This window comes from Dasypus novemcinctus, chromosome 24 (assembly GCF_030445035.2).
Source record: "Dasypus novemcinctus isolate mDasNov1 chromosome 24, mDasNov1.1.hap2, whole genome shotgun sequence".
NCBI classification, from domain to species: Eukaryota; Metazoa; Chordata; class Mammalia; order Cingulata; family Dasypodidae; genus Dasypus; species Dasypus novemcinctus.
The window spans coordinates 40170910-40189613 of record NC_080696.1 but is presented as its reverse complement, the minus strand read 5'-3'; the positions used below and the strand labels follow the sequence as shown (position 1 = coordinate 40189613).

General features: G+C 64.7%; 2 protein-coding genes across 3 annotated transcripts in view; both read left to right on the top strand.

Annotated features, from left to right (window-relative positions):
* LOC131275779 (uncharacterized) overlaps window positions 1–18704 on the top strand; it is a 134559-nt gene that overhangs the window by 20899 nt on the left and 94956 nt on the right. The window lies entirely within an intron of this gene.
* On the top strand, window positions 8731–18280 carry LOC101413433 (ral guanine nucleotide dissociation stimulator-like). The gene is made up of 13 exons (XM_071211822.1): window positions 8731–8738; window positions 9432–9625; window positions 9873–10741; window positions 11049–11264; window positions 11546–11649; window positions 12132–12216; window positions 13267–13373; window positions 14195–14312; window positions 14648–14766; window positions 14919–15017; window positions 15236–15842; window positions 16939–17266; window positions 17759–18280. Exons 1-13 carry the CDS (start codon window positions 8731–8733, stop codon window positions 17932–17934), a joined length of 3030 nt encoding a protein of 1009 aa, XP_071067923.1. The 3' UTR covers window positions 17935–18280.

Genomic DNA, 18704 nt, shown 5'->3' with positions numbered 1-18704 from the left:
CCGAGCCCACAGAAAAGCGGAAGGTGGTCTGTGGCAGTTTGACTCATTGATGAATTCAAAAAGAAACATTGGATTATGCTTGTAATCTGATCTGCACCTGGGCGTGACTGAGTTATGATTAGGGCGTTGCGTCCCACCCCTTGGTGGGTGGCGACTCACAGATAGAGGGCACGGCAAAGGACAGGGTTGGGGATTTCTGATGTTAGAGTTTGATGTTGAAGATCTGGGAAATCAGCACCCAGAGTAAAGAGAAGCCAGCCCCAGGAAGAGAGGAACCTTGAACCCAGAGAAAAGCAAGGCCCAGGAACGTAGGAACCCAGGAAGCCTGAACCCTCGCAGACATTGGCAGCCCTCTTGCTCCAAGCAGACTTGGTGAGGGCAGTAACTGATGCTTCACGGCCTGGTGTCTGTGAGCTCCTACCCCAAATAAATACCCTTTATGAAAGCCAACCAGTCTCTGGTGTTTTGCATCAGCGCCCCTTCGGCTGACTAGTACATGGTCTGAAAGGGTCAGACAGAACAAGCACCAGAGAACGACGTCCTTGAGAGGGAACCCAGCCCTCGTAAGCCTTGCAGATGCCACCTGGCAACAGATCCTGGAACATTCTGGGTTGCTTGCTGGGCGCCTGCTGTGAGTGAGGTCCTGGGCGTGAGGCCAGCGTGGAGATAACAAGCCCCCGCAGCCCAGGGCGGAGGAGGAGAGGATGGCCCTGACGGGCAGGGAGGCTCAGGGCCAGGGGCGGGGAGGCCAGGGCCAGGGGCAGGGAGGCTCAGGGCCAGGGGCGGGGAGGCCAGGGCCAGGGGCAGGGAGGCTCAGGGCCAGGGGCAGGGAGGCTCGGGACCACAGGAGGGGAGGCTCAGGGCCAGGGGCAGGGAGGCTCAGGGCCAGGGGCAGGGAGGCCAGGGCCAGGGGCGGGGAGGCCAGGGCCAGGGGCGGGGAGGCTAGGGCCAGGGGCAGGGAGGCGAGGGCCAGGGGCAGGGAGGCTCAGGGCCAGGGGCAGGGAGGCCAGGGCCAGGGGCGGGGAGGCTCAGGGCCAGGGGCAGGGAGGCCAGGGCCAGGGGCAGGGAGGCTCAGGGCCAGGGGCAGGGAGGCCAGGGCCAGGGGCAGGGAGGCTCAGGGCCAGGGGCAGGGAGGCCAGGGCCAGGGGCAGGGAGGCCAGGGCCAGGGGCGGGGAGGCCAGGGCCAGGGGCAGGGAGGCGAGGGCCACAGGAGGGGAGGCTCAGGGCCAGGGGCAGGGAGGCTCAGGGCCAGGGGCGGGGAGGCTCAGGGCCAGGGGCGGGGAGGCTCAGGGCCAGGGGCGGGGAGGCTCAGGGCCAGGGGCGGGGAGGCTCAGGGCCAGGGGCGGGGAGGCTCAGGGACAGGGGCAGGGAGGCTCAGGGCCAGGGGCGGGGAGGCTCAGGGACAGGGGCGGGGAGGCTCAGGGCCAGGGGCGGGGAGGCCAGGGCCAGGGGCGGGGAGGCCAGGGCCAGGGGCGGGGAGGTTGGAGGCCACAGGAGGGGAGGCCAGGGCCAGGGGCAGGGAGGCTCAGGGCCAGGGGCAGGGAGGCTCAGGGCCAGGGGCAGGGAGGCGAGGGCCACAGGAGGGGAGGCCAGGGCCAGGGGCAGGGAGGCTCAGGGCCAGGGGCGGGGAGGCTCAGGGCCAGGGGCGGGGAGGCCAGGGCCAGGGGCGGGGAGGCTCGGGGCCAGGGGCGGGGAGGCTCGGGGGCAGGGGCGGGGAGGCTCGAGGCCTCAGACGCCAGCAGAACCTGAGGGTGTTGCCTGTCCCAAGGCCACTCCCGCTTCTCTGGGTACCAGGGCGACTTTGTTTCCTTTTCAGGACCCACTTTGCCTGGTTTAGGTTTGGGGGTGGACCAGAGTGGGGGGCCTTGGGGAGCTCAGGAGAACCAGGGCAGGGGACGGGGAGGACACTTGGAAATGGAGAGGAAATCCGTGCCATAGGAAGCCAGGGGGCTGCTCCGGGAAATCGCTAAACTGTGACATTCCTGACTGCAGACCTGTCCCTCAGGGGCTGCTGCTGGGTTTTGTGGTGATTTTTCTCCTTCTGGAGGTCAGCAAGTCGTGCAGCTGACGATGTCCCCGCAGGCCGCAGACAGGCGCACCTTGCTCGAGGCCTCCCGGGTCACTTGGCTTCGGGGACAGGAACCTCGCTGACTCGTCCGTCCCCAGCTGGCAGCCGGCACTTGGAAACGAAAGAGACCTTTCCAGACTCCAACCAACGTCTCCTGCCACCTTCGTCGACAGCTGCCGGGCGGTCCGACCAGTCCCTTGGCGGAAGGGCACCTGGGGTCAGCCTGAAGAGGCTCCGGAGGGGACAGCTCTGGTCCAGAGCCTTCTCCCTGGGCTGGAAGGAAGTTGCCACTTTCTCTGATGAAACGGCCTCCTCGGGGCCCCAAGTGCCAGAGGCGCCGACGGCTCTCAGAGGCGGAGGGGAGCTGGCGCCGCGGTGCTGCCATCTCAGCACCTGGCATCTTCTTCAAGGTGCCTGGAGGCCCGCGGGCAGCACGGGGATTGCCCGATGGCGAGCACACAGTGGGGCGGCAATAGCCCCGAGTGCCATCCCATTTGGCTGACGGTGGCTCCAAGGCCTCGGCCCGCGGGTCTGGAGTTAGCGAGGCGGGGTCGCTGGCCCCCCACGGGGAGGAGAAGGCAGAGCTCGAGAGTGGGGGCTCGGAGCCCCAGTTCCCGGTAGCCAGGGGGCAGACCCCGACGGAGGGACCCCGGTGGTGAGGAGGGCCCTGCTCTGAGAGGGGGTTTCGCCTGTGCAGTGCCACGTCACGCCCCCCTAAGCAAACCCCAGGCCGAGGGGCTGGGGGAGACGGGAGTGTCAGGTCCACGGCTCGGCGGGGACGGGGGCAGACACGCCCGGCTGATCTGGTCGGGAAGGCCCGAGGACGGGTTTCCTCTGAGAAGCGTGGAGGGGCAGGGGAGCCCCAGGCAGCCGGACGCGGGGCGAGGGTGGGTGGGGGCCGAGGGTGGGTGCCGGCAGCCCTCCCCTCTGCCCCTGCCCTCCCAGGCGCTTGAGGCAGCGGAGACCAGCGCGAGGCCCGATGGAACTCACGGGTGACAGCTGCGTCCCTGCTCCTGGCGCGTGCACGCGGGCCTCGGGGACCGGGCTCGGCCGGGGGCTCTGCACCTCGCCCCCACGGTGCCCGCCTGTGGGAATCGTGCCCCAGCTGCTCGAGCGCCACCGTCCCTGCGGGGCCTCCGTGATCCTGCAGGAGTGACTTCCTCCCCCTCTGGCAAGCCTCCTCCCCCTGCTTGGGAGTTTCCTTCCCCGACTGTCACCTCCAGGCTCGTCTTACTCTCCACCCTCCACACACAAGGTGCTTGAGCGCCAAACTAAGCAAGCCTGGAAATAGGCAGGAAATAAGAGCTCCATTGAGTGTGAGATTGGACTTTCACGCCAGACTGCCCTGAGCGGGACCAGAAAAGAGTGGGGGCTGCCCACGGGGGGGGGGTTAAGTTTGGCTGCACCCCGAAACCCCAAACCGCAGCAGCTAAGCCAAGACGGAGTCCAGGGACGATGCGGTGACTCAAGCTGCCAGGGCCCTGGGCTCCTTCCAGCTTCTGCTCCACCATCCTCAGGATGTGACCCTGGTCTTCACTGTCCAGTATGACTGCCTGAGCTCCGGTCATCACAACTATCTTCCAAGAATGAGGGTGGAGGAAAGGACGACTTCCTTTGAGAGTATTCCCAGGGCTGCCCTCTACTTCCTCCTATAGCTCATTGACTAGAATTGAGGCACATCCCCAAAGCCCACTACGGGGGCACTAGGCACATAGTCCTTTAGCTGGGGGCAATGGACAATGGGACCCTGTTACTAAAGTAGAAGTAAAGACTAGAAATCGGGAAGGAACCCGCAGTTTCTGCTTTAGATAGGGAAAGGACACTCGAAAGACCTCCATGGAGAACGGTCATTGGAAAGAGATGATTGCTTCGTATTTCTTCCCAGTGAAGTCTGGGATGGAGGGATTTAATCTGTTGGTGGATTATGAGTGGGGAGGCCAGACAAAATACCAGCTCTCTGCCTAGCTTTGCATTCCAGAAATGATTACATTTTGAGTGTAAGTATGTCCAAGATATTGCATGGGCCATACGTACACTATGAATGATTCATTGTTCATCTGAATTCAGATTTAACTGGGCTCCTTGGATTTTCCTTTGCTCTGTCTGGCTATCCTGGTCGTGAGGGGAGCTGGGAAACCCACAGGAGCTGAAGGAAGGGCCCAAAGTGGGGGTGCCTTGAGGGGACTTGCCCAGGGCTGGGAACCCCCCTCGCCCGCCCCTCCCCTAAACTTCCCGCTCCCCTCTTCACTGGCGCTGCTCTAACTGCTGATCTGTGATGAATCCTCTCCCAGCCAGAACACTGGGAGGCAGCAGCATTTATCAAACTGCTGATAAATCACGTTTGTAAATCCGTCGACTTGGGATTTACATACTATTCCCTCTATAAATGATTTGCAGAAATTTCTCAGACTCTGCTGATGAATTACATCTATAGTTACATTTTCTTAAGATTTATGCTCTTGCACTTCCTTAAAGGATAGTTTAAAAATGTGAGCACAAGGAAAATCAACAGGACAATTAAAAAATAATTTTTTTCAGAACAAAAGCTACAGAAGCGGAGCAGAGCAGGAGGTGGCAGTCCACGTGGTGGGAACTGTGTGCCGACAGTCCCAGAAAGCCACAGCCGCTTAGGCTTGGCAGTAGATCGGAGATGAACACGATTGTGCTTGTTATCTCCCAAATCAAAACCCACAAGGACTTACCACTTCCCACCTATCAGAATGGCCACTATTCCCAAAGACAGAGAACTCCACGTGCTGGAGCGGCTGTGGAGAGACAGGAACACTTCTTCCCGCTTGGCTGGTGGCAACGCAGGACGGTCCAGCCACTGTGGAGGACTGTTTGGCAGTCCCCCAAGAAGTTGAAATCAGACTCGCCATGTGGCCCTGCAGTACCACCACTGGGGCTATAGCCAGAAGAACCGAGAGCAGGGACACGAACAGACATCTGCACGTCGATTTTCACAGTGGCGTTCTTCACCATTGCCAGAAGTTGGAAACAAGCCAGGTGTCCATCGATGGATGAGTGGACAAACAAGCTGGTGAATTCACCCGAGGAAAAGTTAGGCAGCAGTAAGAAGACATGAATTGTCAAGAAGAAGACAACGTGAATGACCCTGGAGGAGATTCTTTTAAGTGAAGCCGGCCAGACATAAAAGGGCCAGTGCCACAGGATTGTGTTATGATGAACCAAATAGACTGTGTAACATACTGTACGATACACAACAATTTTACGTAGCCAGGCCATTTAATAGAGAGTTGTACGGTTTTATTCAGTTGTGCTTGCTTTTTCTTTTGAAATGATTGCTTCTATCTGTAATTCTTAAGTGGACAAGATAGAGTTAGAAATAACCAAGACAACGGGAAGCCTCTGGCAGGATTGGAGGCCCAGCCGCCATGTCTGACTTTGGTCTCCTTTCCACCTCGTCACGGGCCAGATGGAGACAGCAACCCAGGAGCGCAAGTGGGTCTCCGCAGACCACACGGCCCTCCCCCAGCCGTGTGGAGCTGGACTCGGGGTTCCGTTCATCCCCTTCCTGCTTCTCCCATGTCTGAGTGTGTGCATTCGCTCCGTGTGAAACCAGACTCCGGGGCTCACAGATGTGACGCTGTCCCGGGAAGCCGATGCTAGAACAGATCCCGCTGTGTGGTGAGGAGCCTGGGGGTGGGCCCCAGTGACTAGCCTGGGCTCCCCAAAATGGAAAGGACGGAGCAGCAGGCTCTGAACCCAGCTGGGTCTCCCCCGAATGGGGGCCCGAGCCGCCCGCAGCCTTCCCAGGGAGCTGTGGGGGGGACGTGCTGGCAGAACGGTGTCCAGGGAACAAGACGATCCAGGAGAGGGGATGGACAGACAGCCATGCAGAGGGACTTTGGCGGGCTTCTGACAGTTGAAGGGCCCAGGGGAAATGACCTCAGGAGGTGACCTCACTTCCTCGGTGACAGAACTTGGAACCCTGGTTACCGGGCACCCAGATTCCACAGGCAGCCCCTTCCCAGCTCACTTGGCAGGAGACGCTCGAGAGAGCAACATGTTCCCCTGCTGCGTTGCGCGACCCCGAGGCTCCAGCCTCAACCCAAGCGGGAATGAATCCCATTGCCATCGCTTCCGACATTGGCTCCGGCCTCAGCCACAGAGCCGCTGTCCATCGGCACCCAGGAGGCACCCAGAGGTGACATGGGGTGGTCCAGGGGAGCCGGTTGAGCACAGGCCACTGCTGTGCTCCTCCTGGGCAGCCCCACGTCCATCCTCTTCCCAGGCTGCGGGGGCGTGGACAGGGGGACCACTGCGGGCAACAGTGGCTGTCAGGGTTGGGGACCCGGAGGGCCTTCCCTGTCCCCTGCCAGGTCACGGGCGGGGGTGGGAAGAGGCAGCTTGGGGACATCCATGTGGACCATGTCTATCCTGAGCCTCGAGCTCCCCTGTACTCTCCACCGGGCTCGGGGGAAGGCAGCGCCCACCTGGGTCTGCCCTGGGTCCCGGCCCGATGGAGGCCAGCTAACCCTGTGGGGGAGGACAGGCCCCTCGCTGACGCCCCTCGGCCCGGCCGCCGGGCACTGTGTTCGCAGAGCTCCACGCAGGTGGTCGGCGAGGAGCTGGAGGAGGGGCTGGTCTACACCGTCTCTCTGAGGAAGGTGATGGTCCATCCGGGCCCCGGCCAAGGCCGGCGCTGGTTCCAGGTGAGAGCAGCCAACGAGTGGGGGGCCGAGGCATCCGGGGAGCGCCCTGGGGCCGTGTTCCACCCTGACCCCCCCTGCGCCCTCTTCAGGGCTTTCCCACCTGAGTGGCCCCATATCCTGCTTCCCGAGGAACCTCCACCAGTCACCCAGCACACTGCCACTCCACAGACGGGGAAGGTCTGCACACGTGGAGAGGGGCGGGAGAGGGTCTTTAGCGCAGAATTCCCATCAAGGCCAGCTGGAGGGTGGGCGCACCGCAGACACGTGTGCGTCTTGCTGCTGTGTTTGCGAGTCCCCTCCTTGGCCCCATGTCCCCGGCGGCATCTCCGTGACTGTCCTTGCCCATCTGCTCTGAGCCGTCCAGCTCTCCTGCTGAGGAGGGTTCTCGCCATCTCCGATAAGCACCCCCTTGACCTTCCCGGGTAGGAGCTGGGGGCTGCCTCGGCTGCCCAGGATTCCAGGAGGGTGGCTCAGAGCAGCCTTTTGGCCTTCGGGGCTGCTGGAGCTGAAGGTCCTCTCCCGGGGCCCTGCCGGTTCTGCTGCCCTGGACACTGCCCCCAGCCCCCAGGCAGTGGTCCTCCAGGCCCCGGCAGAGGCTCCAAAAAAGGGCCCGCTGGGCAGAGGACACTCAGAGCTCCCTTTCTCCAGCAAGAGCCAGCTGACCTCGCGGAGGGGCAGCGGCGGGGGACCACTGGCTGTCTTTGGGGGAGGCGTCCCTGTAGCCCCTGGCCCTGGCCCTGGCATTTCCCTTCCTTGCCCTGAGGTGGGGTCGGGGTGGCCAATGGCATCCCCTTGTTCCTCTGGCCCCGTGATGGTGCAGAGAAGGAGGTGGTCTCCTGACCAGGAGGGTCTGCAGTTGCCCGGGGTCTGCTCAGACCCTCGGCCCTGCAGGGGCCTTTCTCCCCCAAGGACCCTCCAGGCACCCGCCCTTTCAGGTCAGGGTCCTCGCCTCTCAGGTGCTGGCTCCCCTGCGGTTCCGTGTGGAGGCCGAGGACCTTTCTCCACTAGGGCCCACACGGCCCCTCGCAGGACGTCGCTCAGGGCTCGGGGCAGCAGGTGGGCCCTGGCCCTGCCCGGCTGGGTCCAGGCGCCACGTCTGACCACACTGTCCCTTCTGTCCCACCCCAGAGGAAGAACGAGGGGGCCCTCATGAGGGAGGAGAGCCGCACCGTGCGCACGGTCAAGGCCGGCCGCTGGGAGGCCCTGGCGGAGCACCTGGTGCCCGCCTTGCAGGAGGGCGACCTCGGCTACGTCCGCATCTTCCTGGGGACCTACCGCGTGTTCGCCTCCACCGAGCAGGTCCTGGAACGGCTGTTCTACCGGTGAGCGCCCGCCCCCACCCGCCCCCTGGACTGCTGCGCCCCCCAGGCGCTGGGCATCTCAGAAACACCACTGCACCCGCTGGCCTCAGTTTCCTCCTTGGGAAGGGGGCGCCCTGAGGACCAGCCCCCAGGGCTGATTGTAGGACAGACTGGGAGGGTCCGTGGGAAGGGCCGCCCTGAGCCTGGCTCCCGGATAGGGCGGCTGGAGGTGCAGGGCTGCTCCCGGGCAGGACTTCCCTCTGCCCAGGGAAGAGGCTCTCAGCCTCGCCCCTTTTGGACCCAGTTTTCTCATTTCTCAGAGAGGTCTGCGAGCCCTTTTGGGCCTCCGACCTTGGTGTGGTCAGAGCAGGGATCCCTGGGGGCTGCCATAGGGCTCCAGGCCCACCCCGGGTCTGAGGAGGTGCCGCTGAGGGCTCCCCCTTCCCCTGGTAGCCGGCACGTGTCTACTCGGTGCACGCACTCCCTTCGGCACCTGGCTTCATGCAGCGGACACGGCAGACCAAAGACCCTGCCTTCTGGGGGTCTTTGGAGGGGGGCCACCGGCAATAGGCCGAGTCATCTTCAGCAGGGGGGACACTCAGCCAGTAGCTGTGACAGCCTCACGGTCTCCCCTAGGTATGGAGGTGACCTCGGTGGGAAGGGTGAGCCTCCTGGACGCCTTGACATGAAAAGGTAGGTGCACCTTGGGTGAGGGCGAAGGGCTCTCATGCCCAGACCCCATCGTGGGGAGTCGGGTGGTGGGTGGCTGGGTAGGACTGGGCGGGGTCTGGGGCCACGTGTCCTCCGTCCCCTGGAAGGCTGAGTCCAGAGGGCTTCCCCTTCCCCTTGCCAAGGAGTAAGGAAGCTGAGGTGGGGTCCTGGGGCACTGTCTGCACAGGAGGCCCGGGGGCTCATTCCCGAGAGAAACCCACCCATGCTCCACCCCCTCCCAGCCCCCAGGCCCCCAAACACCACCTCACACAGACCCCTGACGGGAGGTGGTGTGTAGCCTGCTGCCAATCTGCCTGGGACCTCAGTTCTGTCTGCCTCCTGCAGGGGTGGCGGGGACGGCTGAGTCCCCGTCAGGGCGGGAGGGGGGCAGTGTCCGTGGGAAGGGGAGACACACACGAAACCAGGCGGAAGATGAGGCAGCTCCTGGGGCAGATGCTACTGGGGGGGCCATCAGGGCCTGGGGCGGGAGGACGGGCCCTGCCCCCTCCGCACTCACCCGGTGCTGAAGCTCCTACTGTGTGTCAACACCGGGCTGTGGCCAGGCCAGTCAGAGCCCTTGCTGTCCTCGTGGACTTTCTGTGCAGTGGGAGGGTGACTGGGGGCAGCATGGAGGGCAAGGCCGGCGTCTGACCGTGTTGCCTCCCCTGCCCTCAGCACCCTCTGTGCCCTGCTGGGCACCTGGATGGACCAGTACTGGGAGGACTTCCTGCAGCCTCCGGACTCTCCCTGCCTCCAGCTGCTGGCGGCCCATGCCCAGGAGCACCTGCCGGGCTCTGGCCCGCAGTGCCGTGTCGCGCTTCTGCTTGCCCGGATGAGACACCTGGAGCCCACAGAGGCAGAGCCAAAGGGTGAGGGGGCCTCGGGGTGGGGGCACGTGAGCTTGTTGGCTGGGGGCCGGGATTGCACCGCAGAGGCAGGAGCCGGCAGAGGCTGCCCTCGGGCTGCGAGCAAGGCGGAGCCCCAGACATGTCCCCTGGGGGCCTGCAGGTGGGAGCACTTTCCTGGGCAGGCTCTTCCCCTCGAGGTAGTGGGATCTTCTCTGTTTTGGAATGACATTCGGAGCCATTCATGGTGGGGAAACTGCCTCTTGTCCAGCTCCTTTGTCAGCTCCAGAGCCACCGATGCCTCCAGCGCGACCGCCAGTGCCAGTTCCACCCCCTGCGGCCGACACAGGTGCAGAGCCAGAGTCGGCTCCATCACCACCCGGACTGCCAGCTGGAGAGGTGGCGCCAGCGCCTGCCGTGCAAATAGAGCCTGACGCCTTCCACGCCGTGGCGCCAGCTCCTGAGCTGCAGGTGGCTCCAGCACCACCACAGCTGCCACCCGCAGAGATGGGGCCCGTGCCCTCCCTGGAGCGTGACCATCCGACCCGGTCAGCCGGAGCAGCTGCTCAGGAGCCGCGGGCAGCTGCAGCAGCATCAGGAGCAGGAGCTGCAGAGCCGGGGGCAAGTCTAGCTCCACCTGCCTCGCCGCCGCTCCACGGATCGGCACTGCCCACTCTCGAGGGAGAGCCTGCTCCTCCAGCAGCAGAAGCGCCGGCTTGCGAGCTGGAAGAGGCCTCGGGGCCACCTGCACTGCCACCTGTGGAGGGAGCGCCAGTGCCCCCTACGGAGGCAGAGCCCGCCCCATCTGCAAGGGCAGCCCCATCCGCACCAGCAGTTGGCGAGGGGGAGGCGGTCCCACCGCCACCTCCAGTGCCGCCTGCACAGGTCGCTCCAGTGCCCACTCTGCAGCTCCAGCCGGTTCAGGCCCCTTCAGGAGCAGCGGCTATCAAGGGGCAGGAAGGTCTGGCGGCAGCACCTGAGCCACGGCCAGAGCTCAGCTCAGCAGCAGGGCAGGCTGCCCCCCCACAGCCTTCCTGCCCCTGGCCCGGGCCCTGCGGGGACGGTCTGCGTGAGCAGAAGCCTGAGCTCCTGGCTTTCCCTCCCGAGCTGGTGGCAGAGCAGCTGTCGCTCATGGATGCGGTGAGCAGCTGGGCTCGGCAGGGTGGAACTGGGGGGGACCTTCCTCCCAGGACCTGCCGCCCCAGCCTTCCCCACCCTGATCCCGAATCCTGGGATCTGGGTCCAAACCCTGGTCCACTGCCAGCCTTGTTCCCTGGGCGAGTTTCTTGAGCCCAAGCCCACACTTGGTCCTCTGGAGAGGAGACCTAGGACACTAGCCGTCCCTGCCACACACACTGCTGTGACGATGACCCCGGCCAGCGTCCTGAGGGCCCACGGGATCTGAGCTGGGGGCGGGCGTGGCCGGCTGACTTGCCCTCCTCCCCAGGAGCTGTTCAAGAAGGTGGTGCCCCACCACTGCCTGGGCTCCATCTGGTCCCAGCGCCACCAGAAGGGCAAGGAGCACGTGGCGCCCACCGTGCGCGCCGTCCTCAGCCAGTTCAACCGCGTGGCCAACTGCGTCATGGCCACCTGCCTCGGGGACCCCAGCATGAAGGCCGCAGACAAGGCCAGGGTGGTGGAGCACTGGATCGAGGTGGCCAGGGTGCGTGCCGGGGCCCTCTCTGGACTCCTGGAGCCCCTGCGCTCTGGTGGGCTCTCGGCCTCCGGGCCCTGCCCTGCCTGGAGCACAGCGCTCCTTCTTCCTCACGTCCCCCCAGGCTTTTCCTCAGGTGGAGCTTAGAGGTCCCGCTCTGGGGCCCCGGCTCGCCCTCATGGGCTGCGTGGGGGTCTCTCATCCAGAGGGGGAGGTCAGCCGAGAGGGCTGGCACAGGAGCAGGGCACGCTCAGACCACCCCTCACGGCCCATTCTTTCTCCCTCCCCAGGAGTGCCAAACCCTCCGCAACTTCTCCTCAGGCCACGCCATCCTCTCCACTCTCGAAAGGCACATGATTGGCTGTCAGAGGAAGACATGGGGGGAAGTTTCCAGGTGGGCAGGCTTCTCTCCAGGAGACGCCGGGGGGGACCAGGGGCCCCGCGGGAGGCTGGGCATTGCCCTGCAGGGAGCCTGGAGGCAGCGGGACCCGGGCAGGGGGGGTGGGCTGGGGCGCCAGGTCTCGCCAGGTTGAGGTCAGCTGTTGGGCGTCACCACTGGTGCCGGCCGCGGTCAGGCTCGGAGTCGAGCCAGCTGAGAGCACGTCCAGGGTGCGCTGGTCAGCAGCCCGCTCTGTCCAGGGGACAGCTCCCCTGTCAACACCAGCTACTCATCAACTAGGACTGGGGGTCCCCACGGTGCCCACCTGAGAGCTCAGCTCCCAAGTCCACGCTGTCCTGCAGTGCTCGGAGCTGCCCAGTTTCAGCACCACCCACCCAGGCAGTCCGGGTCCCAGGACCCGGCTACGACGAAGTGGGCTGTCCCCTGGACGCTCCCACCCACTCCCACCTTTCTCCTTCCTTCTTGCCCTCCCCCAGGGACAGCTTCTGCCTCTTTCAGACACTGTCTAGGATTGTCTCCACTGAGATCAATGCCTCCCAGCGCAGCGAGCTGATCTCCCAGGTGAAGAGCAGGCGGGGGGCCAGGGCTCAGGAGGGGGGCTTGTGAGTGTTTCCCTGGGTGTTTCTTTGCAAACATCCTGTCTGACCTCTTCTGGAGGAAGATGAAGAGGGCTCTGCCTGGTTCGTGGGCAGGTGGGGGGCAGCTGCCGGGCCATAGGCCAGGGTTAGTGCTCGGATGCGGTCAGGGAGGCTGGGATGTTCCAGGACGAGATGATGAACCGGCAGGAAGAGAAGTCTCCATCCACGTGGGGGTCTCAGAACTGCGCCTCGTTTTGAATGGCTTGTGTCTGAGAGCTAGCAGAAGTCTTTGGGAGATGGGAAACCACGGCGGGTCCTTTCTGACTGAAACTAGAAGCTTCCACCTAGAAGACGCAGCACAACTTCGATGTCCAGTACTGCAATGTCCAGCCGTGCAGCTGGAGGACAGGGTGCCCCTGCAGGCAGAACATCCCGAGTGGACCCCCGGGAGGGGGCGCCTGTGTGTGGGCCTCGGGCAGCCTTTGGGATTTCAGTCGTGTGGGCTGGGGCAGGCAGGATCTGCTCAACTAGGCCTCCCGGAATAGCCCAACCTCCAGCTCCACGGCTGGGACGACACGAGGCCCCTCGCACATCCACGCGCAGAGGCCGGGAGAAGCGGACAGCTGTTGGCAGTGGCAGGTTGTGGGGCGACGTCAGAGCAGATGAGGCCTCTGGCTGGAGGGACACACCTGTCCTCGGCGCCCCGAGCGCATCCAGCAGCGCCGCCCTCACGGTCAGCTGGTGGGGTTGACGGGAGAAAAGGAACGTGGCTGAGCATTCCCGGTACTCTGAGCGGGATGGCCAGAGTGTCTGTGCCACTGGCGTGCACCCCCAAGGCCTCTGGACTCCTGAGAAGGGGTCAGGTCTTTGTGGTCACGTCCCAGATGTCCACACAGGCTCAGGGAGGCCAGGCCGCTTGCACCAGGCCCCCAGGCACCTCCGGCACGTGGTGGCAGCAGATTTCCACCTGCCCACTTGGTCTAGGGGTCCATGGCCCCGGGGACACTGACCCTGAGCCGCTCAATCCTGACAGGACGGGAACCCCGAGTTTGCAACCCTGGATGCGAACCCCAACAGAGCCCAGAAGCAGCAGCAGCAGCAGCAGGAGGGGTTGGGGGTGGCTCCTGCTAAGGGGTCAGGGTGGGTGGCCTCCAAGTCAGGGTGGGGCCCTCCTCCCAGGGATCCCTCCTGTGCCTCTGAGCCCCAGCAGCCTCCCTTCCATGTCTGTTCCCCTGGAAGCTTGAGGGCCTGGAGCCGAGGGAATCCTCGGGGCCTAGTGGCAGCAAGTTAGAGCAAGAGCCTGGAAGAGCTGAGGCTGGTGGACTGGGTGGGGCGGGGTGTGGGCTTGGGATGGAAGAAACGCCGGTGCTGGGAGGTGACTACAGGGGAGTTTGGGGTCCTTGGAGGCCGGGTGGGGAACTTCGGGGTGACAGCTGGGTGCCCGAGCGTGTGCCAGGGTGATGCTGGGTGGTCCTAGGAGTCTGAGCCTGCAGGGTTGTCAGGGCGGGGTGTCGGGGGCCCCTGAGCACCTGCGCTCATCCCCACCCACTCCACGCCACAGGGTGCCATCCAGGGCACTGTCCCATGGCTGGGGACATTCCTCACTCGGTTTTCGCTGGTGGACTCTGTCATGCAGGAGTTTCTGGATGTGAGTGAGGCGGGGGGCTGAGGCCACATGGGAAAGGGTCCCCGAGGCTTGGGAGGAGAGGCCGGCCCGAGCCCCGAGCACTGAGCAGTGGGCACACTGCATCTCCCGAGAGCCTCCCGGGCGCCCTGGAGCTGGGTGCCGTGGACTTGTGGCAGCAGAGTGAGCGCAGGCTGGTCCCGGGGCATCTCTCCACTGTGGTCAGAGGCTGTGCCGGGCGGGCCCTGGGGCTCCCCTGTGGGCCCCACTCCTGCGCCCACAAGCCTGCCTGGGTCCTTGCCTGGTCTGGGCTGCCCCGTGCCCGTGGAACCCGCAGTTGTGCTGCACGACAAGGGCTCGGGTCGATGGGCACTGCAATGGCTGGGGGCCCCCTGGTGACGGATGTGACCTCTGCCTTCCAGGGGACCACGGTGAATTTGAAGAAAAGGAGGAAGGTGAGCAGGCGCGGCCAGCAGTGCGGGGGTGGGGCTGGGGTGGGGGCTGGACGAGAGAGAGCCTCCTGGCAGGGCCCCCCCCAGGCTGCAGGCAGCTTCCTGGAAGACGCTGGGGAGTTGGAGGAGAAAAGACAGGGCCGACCCCTCCCTCGGGAGGGTGGGGGTTCACCTGGTGGAAGGCCGACTTCCTGGAGGAGGCCCTGTGTGAACTCATCCTGAGGGCAGGTAGAGCCCAGAAGGCAGGGCAGGGCTGGGAACGCAGGGGCCCCGGGCCCCGCCCCACCGGGCCAGCCCACCCGGGCCTCAGCAGTGCGTCCTCCTCCGTCTGACCCCAGGAAGACCAGCTGGTGGCCGAGCTGCAGAAGCTGCAGGCGCGCTGCTGCTACGACTGCCTTGTGCCCGACGGGCGCTTCAGGGCCTGGTTTGAGGCCGTGGAGCAGCATGGCCAGGACAGGTGAGGCCAGGGGGGCACCAGGCCCCGGTGGGGGGGAGCACCCTGGTGGCTCCTGGGCCCGCGTAGGCCCTGCTGCCCGAGAAGGCCAGGACATGCGGACGCCAACTGCTGTGCGGACCCCGGGAGCCTGACGGCCGCCCCCTGTCCTGTAGCCTCCTCCTGTCTCGTGATTGGGAGCCACCCCCCGAGGCGGCCAGTGAGAGCTTCCAGGCCCAACAGCCCCCAGAAGGCAGCGAGCTTTGCAGTGGAGAGTGAGTTCCCCCTGCAGGGCAGGCGAGGGTGGGCTCAGGGGAGCTCCAGGCTGAGCGTGGGCTGGGGGGGCCTGCCTGCCACTGAGCGCCGGGATCCCAGCTCCATTCCCGACCAGCCCTGGGGGTGGGAGAGTCACCCCCTCCCTGCAGATTTAGCAGGGTAGAGGTGGGCAGGCATGCCAGGGGAGGCCCCCAAGGTAAGCCGAGCCTCCATCCAGCCGCCAGGGCCCCGACGCTGAGTCCAGTGGCAGCAGCAGCGCCGCCCGCTCCAGCGTCCAGCTCCAGGGTTGCCCTGACCTCAGCGGCGGGGGTGCCGCGGATTCTCCTCACCCGCACGTGGCCAGCTCCTCCAGCTCTGCGGTGGAAATCCACCTGGACCACGTCCCAGAGGCCCAGGACAGCCAGGAAGCGAAGGTGACTGCCCAGCCCTGCTCCCTGGGGGTCCTTGCCCTCCCGCCGCCCCTCCTGTGCCTGCTGGGCCCTCCCCCTGTCCACCAGGGGTGGAGCCTCGTTGACTCGTCCAGACCTTCTAGAGCCTCCCAGAGCTTCTCGAGCAGCCTGGGCTGCCCCGAGGCTCCCAGCCTCCTGCTGACCTCCCGTCCCCCACAGCCAGGGCCGCCGACCTGCGCATCGTTGCCGAATGGCTCCACCATCCCGTCAGCATCAGGAGGAATGTCTTCTACCTCCTCCATCCAAGCCAGGGCCACCCGGACCAGCCGAAAGCGCCGTGACTCGCGGATGCACTACAAAAGGCGCCTGGGCGACCGCTGCTTCGTCCGTGTCGCCCTGGCCGAGGACAGCGGCCACAAGGTCCAGAGCATCCTGGTGAGCCGGGCGAGGAGCCGCCTCCCAGGCCACGGTGGCTCAGGCTGTAGGCACCTGAGCGGTGCCGTGGTCCCTGCCTGCCGCCCTGGAGCAGACTTGCCAGTGGCTGCGGAAGGACAGACGTCCACGTCCAGGGGCAGGAACAGCGTGTGTGCGACGGCGGTCAGGGCTCAGGACGGTGGACACAGGCAGGCCCGGGGAGGCGTGTGCTTGGCGGGCCGAGGAGCAGCTGCGAGGCCAGGGCCGAAGGAGCAGGGGTCGGGGGAAGGGCTAGGGTCAGAGAGGCATTGGGAGCCGGGTCCCATCAGGTCCTGGAGCTGCAAATGGAGTGTGACTTTGTCAGGCGCCCCTGAAGGGTCAGAGCAGAGCAGGGACAGCAGGAGAACTGTGGCCCCAGAGTGGACGGTGAGGCGGTGGGTGGAGACACCGGCCAGTGAGGGGCTGCTGCCGTGACCCAGAGGGGAGGACGGGCTCTGCCCCAGGTCGGTGGCCGTGAAGGTGTGAGCAGGGCCCAGATCCCGGATGCACGTGCAGATGGAGCCACCCCTGCTCCTCGGCCCAGAGGCTGCAGTGCTGCAGTGGTGTCCAGCCGAACAGGCTGCGCTTCTCTTGTGGCCAGGAGCTGGCGTGCTTGTTCTAAGCTGTCTCTGAGTGGCCCTTGGCCTGAGCCCTGCCTGCACCCGGGCCCTCGTGCTCAAGGCAGCTGCGCTCTAGACCTTGCTGAGCACAGCTGCCTCCTGAAGCCCAGGGTGTCCTGTGGGGCTGTAGGGTGTCTTCCAGCCTCGTCTCGGACAAACATCTGAGCTTGGACTGGACGTGTGTGTTCTGCCTGGGGTTCAGTGCTCCACGGAGGCCTCCTGGAGGGGCAGGGGCAGGGCAGGGTCCCTTCCCGAGGGCGAGCCCTCTCCTGTGATGGGGAGGGAGGAGGGACAGAGAGAGGCCCCGAGGTCACTCCAGTCCCCACCCTCTGCTGTGAGGCCACCCTTTGTCCCAGGGCTCTGGGAGCCCCTAGCAGTTGTGCAGGCTGAGGAGCCAGGGGTCGGGGCTCAGCCTGCAGGGCAGGGGATTTGGATCCTCCCTTGGAAACACCCTCAAGACAGAGGTGCAGGTTCTTGTAGGAGACGGAGTGAGGAATGATGGGAAAAGAGCCCTCAGTGTGTGGAGTGTCCCCGGGGGAGCAAGAGAAGACAGGGAGGCCCCTGTAGACCCAGCCCTGAGCAGAGGGGCCTCCTTGGGGTCTCTGGCAGCTGCGCCGTGGGGAGCCGGCTCCAGGACCCATGCCCTGAGGCCTGTCACTGACCCACCGCAGGTGACCAACCAAGACAGGGCTGCAGCCGTGATCCGCAAGGCCCTGGAAGAGCACGAGCTGGCTGGGGAGCAGCCCGCGGACTACCAGCTGGTGCAGATCATCTCAGGAGATGGCAGTGAGTCAGGGGCGAGTTGAGAGGGCAGGGGCGCAGGGGTGGGTGGGGGCAGCACGGCCCCGGGCCGAAGGTGCGAGGCCCCACTCAGGAGGCCCGGTGCGGGGCTGCCCTGGGCGGGCTCGGCAGTCTGGCCCGGGGAGCGCTGAGCTCAGGGGTGTGCGCTGGGCTGGAGAAGGCCAGTTTCAGTGCCTCCATCCCGAGCAGGGAAGGCGGCAGGGGTGCTTGGGGGAGGAGGCGACCTCGTGGCAGCTCCACTCTGAGGCTGGCAGGTGGGAGTCAGAGTCGCTTTTGGAACAAGGGTCCCCTGCTTTCAGCGTGTCTCTTCAGTCTTCCCTGGTCATTCAGGGTGTCGGTCAGGCGGCTCCTCTGTGGTCCAGGAGTTGGACTGGGGAAGTTGGGTGCCCGGCCGAGGCCAGCTCTCATGGGTACACAGAGGGTGGTGTTCGTCCATGCCCCCGACCACGGCTGACCCCTCTCTGCCCACCCCCCCAGCGCTGCAGATCCCGGACGACGCCAACGTGTTTTACGCTATGGCGCCCTCGCCCAAGTATCGGTTTCTTCTCCTGAGGAAGACCACGCCCCTGGATGCCGAGGTCAAGGAGAGAGCTCTCTCGGCCCTTCGGGGGAGTCGGCAGAAGGGACCCAGGTTCCGAAAGGGGAAACTGTAACTGGCCCCAGCTGCCCCCCCCCAACCTCAGGGCCCCCTTCCCTTCAGGGTCCACCTGGCCAAGTCGTTCTGCTGACCCCAACCACCGTGGGCTGGGCCAGGCAGGCGCTTCCCTCCCCAGCAGCCAGTCTGGGCCACCCCCAGACTCCACTCACACCCCTGGGCCTGTCCTGCCGCTCCAAACATGGCTACTCGGAGGGAGGATCTGCGAGAGATCGTCAAAGAACTTGATTGAGAATCAACAGCAACAAAGACTATCCATCTAAAGGGGAGGGGCAATACCTACCTTTGTCCTTAGGAGATGTTCCATGTTAAGGTTTTATTATTAAATTCTTGTTTCCACCACACCCTGGGAGTTGAGTTTGGTTCTTGCATTTTCTGTGTTAATCGAAATTAGATACAGGCTCTCGCAGTGCTCAATCCAAGGAGAAATCCTGCAGAGTCATCCGTTGATTTTAGAAGGGAGAAGCGACAAGAGCCAGCTGCCCCTCCCCGGGTTCCTGAAGCCAACATGGGCATCCACAGCAGAGAGCATTTCGGTGCATTTCGGGGTTCCACCCGGGAGAGCTGAGAGCACCCAGGAGGACTGTCGGGCTTTAGACCATTCACAAAGACTGTTTCCTGAGCCCGGGCAGGCAGCGCCATCTTTCCACCACTTTGGAGGAAGAAGGAACCTTTCCCGCTTCTTGCCTGAGGCTTTGCTTGCACACCAAATAGGAACTTGTCATTTTCAAGGGCAAACGATAGGGTGACAGCAGCAGTAGGTAGGGC

Bases quoted from the DNA above. Each gene is read 5' to 3' on its own strand.
- LOC101413433 (XM_071211822.1), top strand. The intron at 11,265-11,545 runs GTGCGTGCCGGG...CTCCCTCCCCAG, and splicing joins ACTGGATCGAGGTGGCCAGG to GAGTGCCAAACCCTCCGCAA. The intron at 15,018-15,235 runs GTGAGTTCCCCC...GCCTCCATCCAG, and splicing joins AGCGAGCTTTGCAGTGGAGA to CCGCCAGGGCCCCGACGCTG.